At 48.6% G+C, this 5,126-nt stretch overlaps 1 protein-coding gene across 1 annotated transcript; it reads left to right on the top strand.

Annotated features, from left to right (window-relative positions):
• Positions 1-5,125, top strand: CSUI_006485 (uncharacterized protein). The gene has a single exon (XM_068066643.1). It carries the CDS (start codon positions 112-114, stop codon positions 2,566-2,568), a length of 2,457 nt encoding a protein of 818 aa, XP_067921381.1. The 5' UTR covers positions 1-111; the 3' UTR covers positions 2,569-5,125.
• The last annotated feature ends 1 nt before the right edge of the window (position 5,126 follows it).

Here is a 5,126-nt window from a genome sequence, read left to right as displayed (position 1 = left end):
CAAGTTTCTACCAAAAAGACACCCCGTTCTTCGGACAGTGTTGTAGTCCTCGTGGTAGATCAGAAAACAGGGAGAGAGACAGAGTCCAGCGATGGTGTGGAAGCAGCGAGCATGCAGCGAAAGGAGAGACGCACCACAGGTTCATCACCCCCGAAAGTAGTGGAAGAAGAGGAGATTCGTATGGAATCGTCTCGCAGCTTTTCCGGTATGTCGCAGCGAGCACGTGAAGAACCTCCGAATGGGTATGCAGCGGCAGTGCAGAGAAGTGATGAAGGAAGGCAGACGTTCTTCATGGAGGTCGAAGACAGTGTAGAGGACGACGCAGCAGCAGTAGAAGGGATGGGAAGCTTGAGCTCAAGCCATTACCCCCCTGCCTTAGAGGTTACGCATCAGCAGTGTGTATATGAGATGGGAGTAGAGAGACGTGAGGACGAATCACGAGCCGGACAGCAGGCCATGCCACTTCTCATCGCCAGATATCGTGGGGATACGATGAATGTCTATGGACGAAGTATGGACGCCGCAGGTCTTGAGGAGAGAAGTCTAGAAGAACAACTTTACAGACAAAAACGGAGTGAACAGGTTGATAGTGCTGTCATTGATGATCGGCTTTCGCGCGGGGGAACAGAACATAACTCAGCGGCGGCAGCGTTGGTAAGAGAGGATGACACCATTAGAGAAACAGCGGTGAAATGCAGCGACAACAGCAGCGTGACCCCCTTAGGCGCTCCGATCACCTGTCAGTCGACTTGCGGCCAGCACCGAGAGGAGGAGGAGGTAGTAGAGGGGGAGCCAGAGAAGCCCCAGTGTGGCAGTAACGAAGCGAATCAGTATACAATGAACGTGACGTCATTGGTTAAGAAGACTTTCCAGCGAATCACATACCCGCTCAACAACAGCATGGGGCCCCACAGTGACGATGTCGCTTCTTCCTCTGTCTATAAGCAACAACAGGACAACCCGTTCTACAGACATCATAGCAGCAAAGAAGATCTGGATCGCACGAATTCTCTTGGCTCGCTTGTCTCATGCACATCATCTAGTCAAAAACAAGAGGAAGAAAGGCATCACCATCATGAAAGATGCCATTACGGCGTATACTGCGGTGTCCAAAAAGAGACGTGTCGTCCCCCTCAGTGCATGCGTCCTTCATCGGCAAGTCTTTATTATTATTATTATTCGACAAGCTGCTGTTGTGTCACCAGCACCTCAGTGCATCAGGGTCGTCACTACTGCGATCGAAGACAAGTTCGAAGAGTCTACACTGAAGAAGTTGGTGGATCAGAAGGGAAGTCTAGTGCTTCTCAAAAACAGCATATTGTGGCTTGCCTACAGTGTACGACGTGTATGCCGGATCGACCTCAGGTACAAGCGAAGGAGTCAGCACTGTTACGATCAGAGGAACGGGGTGAGCTTATAGCCATAGCAGAGAATGGAAGCGGGGACAACTGTTGTGAGATGATAGAGAAGAATGAAGGTCTGGTAACTCAGCAGTTCCGTAGATCGTATGAGCATGCAAAGGAAGATGATGCAGATTTCCTAGCAAATCGTTATACCAGAGCAACAGTGCCTGCACCTTCGACAGATGTAGGTACACAACGGGAAGAGAAGATGGGGGCGACGTGGACAGCTGCGGAAGATTTCAGCGGCGGTCATTGTCGTGAAAGGGGGGGAGAAGGGAGAACACGAAGTAAGAGAGATATCATGAGCTTAAGTTCTTCTTCGTCTTTCTGTGAACCAGCCAAGGTGGCGTTAGCATGCTCAGATATATGTGAAGTGTCGTCGTCGTCGTTTGACGATGGGAGAAGTCCATTATCGAAAGCACTGCAGCGCTTTGGCTCCGGCCGTTCATTCACTTCGAGCACGACTGTAGCGACTGAGGCCGATGAGATGTCGTCTCCGAACTTACGACGCCTAGGACGGGCAGATAGCAATGGAACAATGGATTCTCGCCTATCGAAAGAATGTGAAGAAGATACGCATGGGGCTGCCCCGGCGGAGCAAGAAGAACCATCACGACAACGAGACGACGATGAAGAGAGCCTCCCTGATGACTCATGCAGCGGAGTTCCTCTTGAAGGGGCGGTCTTAGGAATCCACCAACAGAAGAAAGCACAGATTCCCCTCTCCAGTGGTGTGTATAGTCTTCGGTCATATTGTTCTAGGGATGAAGTAGTCTACGGATATGAGAAATCTACCCCTGGCATGGCTGCTATAGCATCTGATATCCCCGCAGCTTCTTCCTCTATTAGAAGAATGACGCCCCATGATCATCACCGTAACAGCAGCATGGAGCAGCCTATCAGTAGTACGGTTAGTGGTAGTGGGAGGAGTGCTGCAAGAAGGGCTCATGATTGTAGTAAAGGGGGGGGAAGTACGAGTAGTATTGGTAGTACTAGCTCTTCTTCGTCATGTTCAGAAGGGCGACTAGGTGGAGGTCGGTTAACTGGTGCCCGAGGATTCTTGAGCAGTGGCAAGAATAAGAAGCTTGAGAGAAAGAACAGAGGTGCAGGAGAAGGAACTCGAAAGAAGGGCCTCCTGCAACATTTTCAGCTTGGCCTCTTCTAAGCAAGAAGTGGTGCCAGGAGTCTTCCAACTATCCGTTGTATCATCTCTCATATGACTTATGTATATAGACAAATCAGACACAGACAGCATCTCCGTATCTACCCACCTATCTATCTCTTTATATACGTGTACGTGATGAGGGTGGTATATACAGATATTTATAAATATAAATATCTATATGCATATACAGGAGACGCATCCGGTTCGTATCTGCCAGATCGAAGGGAAGCGTAGCTACCAGGAGGCGAATACGAGCTGATTGATCCAGTAGTAGTGACAGCACTACCATTACCTCATCACGTGGTTCTTCTACAGATGCATCGAAATGTTTGCTGGAAAAGTAACAGAAGCCCTTATTCTCGTGTGTATGATGTCTCCATTCTTCTTGTCGTCTGCATCGATCGATTCATTTCTCTTTCGGTTAGGGTCAAAGAAAGTACCCTGACTTCTTCAAACAGAGAAGAGGAGGATGAGAAGGAATTTTTTATTCAGTGGACGTCCCTCTTATCGTTATTTCTATCCTCATCGTCTTCACCTAGTATCGATCCTGTGCGAGAGAGAGTACAGCAGCTTTCTCAAGGCTCCACCCGGTGCTTGCAGTTGCTTTCTTTCAGATAGATGAATGGATGAAGAGATAGGTAGGAGGGGGAGGGGCGCGGTCCAGTTGCGGGGTGCTACGAGGAGTGTTACGGATGAACAACAGCACCGGCCAAGTACGAGTATGAGGAAGAGGAGTTCGTGAGAGTCTTTTTCCGAGCTCGCCGTCTTTTATCTTGTCGACACACGTAAGAAGAGTCAGCGTGTCTGTCCTTTCCTAGTCTTCTAATCATCGTTTTTGATATCATATAGAAGAGCCAAGACTCCAAAGAAGAAGAGCTGCTCTCGAGATGATGTATACAGAGAGATCTCCCGGGAAATGTAGAGACAGGAAGGACGACGAACGGCATTGTCAGCTACTACTACGACTACCTCCTCCTCCTCCTGCTCGTGTCGAGTCTGAAGAAAGCAACTGGGATGTGAACGATGACTGTTGTTTTACTTTGTGTCTACGATCTCCGTACATACATATCTATCTGAGCTGATCAGGGAATGGAATAGCGTTCAAATGATGTGCTTATTTGTATTATTCACTCTAAGACTATGATGATGATTTGAGTGAAGTGGGGCAAGGCAAGTAGTACGGCAGGTCCAGAGGTAATGAAGATTGTTAAGGATGATATAACACGCGTCACATTCAGTCACAGATCTTCCGTTATGTAAAATGAGTTCTAAGAAGAAAGACGTTGCTTCAGTACGACCAGCAGTCGTTCTCGTAGTGGTGGGACTGTTGTATGATGGTGCTAGGGTGCATCGGGAAGGGAGTGAGTTCGTTTCTTTCTCTTTCTCCGATCTCGCCCGCCCGCTGATTGTGTCACGGATTGCCGTAGGATGCGCTACGCGTCAGTCTTGCCTTGTATGTATGTTGTCCGGCCATGTAAAAGCAGAAAGAGTGGCTTTCACGCACTTTCTTTCCTTCCTATCAGGAGCTCCCCCCGGGCAAGGAGCTTCCGATGGGAAAGAACGAAAGTGCGTGGATCTTGGATATGTGGATGATATATGATGGTAATGATGCTATATGTATGTATATGAATAATACAAGAGGGCAAGTCACTTCTTTCTTGCTCTTTTATAGTCCTTTTGTTCTTCAGTTCGTCGTCTGTGCGAGCGGATGACGCGCGACTCCGCTCCCTCAGTAGTACGCTTGGTATTCGTGTGTATATGTCGACAATACCCTCTAGAGGTAGCTCTACGTGAGAAACAGTCTGATTCGTATGGGATTTGTGCTTCTGGTCTTTGCATTTCAAGTTCGGGTTGATGATACGGGGTGAGTGTAGGTGACTCTTTTGCCGCATATCTATGTAGTCTTACAAGTGTCTAATATGTGTTACCTGATGTGATTCTTTTGCGAGCTTGGAGACGATCATTCTTTGTCTCCGCATCCGTCCGCCTAGTATGTACTGCGTATGATCTGCCTCTCGGTTGCAGTGAAGAAGGCACCACCACCACCACGTCGCTTGTCGCTGTTTTAATGAGGCTGTATAGACATAAAGCTTGAAGTGGGAAGAGAGAGAGAGAGAGAAGGGAGGAGACCGCTTCGAAGCAACGACTTTTTTCTCCTCTCCTCTCCTGTATTTCTTCTTCGTAGTGCTCGAGCGTGATAGGACAACAAGAAAAGTAGGCGGCGGGCCCACACTCTCCTTTTTTTCCTCTCAACATCGTCATGGGACGGGAAGGAGAGTTTGTATCAGCGACCGATTCAACAGTGTGTCTTTTAGGCAGGCCAGCACTGTAGTCGAGGGATTCCTTCGTACATGAGGGAGAAGAGTTGATAGCGGCTTCATGCGAACAACGCCCACTAGGGTAAAGAAGAAGTCCGAGAGAAGTATTCCCTTTTTGGCCTGTCCTAGATTCACACAGATTGATTTGAATGGAGTCATTGTCTCGTCGTCGTCTCCTTCACGAAGGGGGAAGGGCGAGGATGATTGATTGTTCCAAAGGGGCTGGTTGGAGTGTCGCTC

This window comes from Cystoisospora suis (assembly GCF_002600585.1).
Source record: "Cystoisospora suis strain Wien I chromosome Unknown contig_3285, whole genome shotgun sequence".
Taxonomy (NCBI): Eukaryota; Apicomplexa; class Conoidasida; order Eucoccidiorida; family Sarcocystidae; genus Cystoisospora; species Cystoisospora suis.
This window is presented reverse-complemented; position numbering and strand designations above follow the sequence as displayed.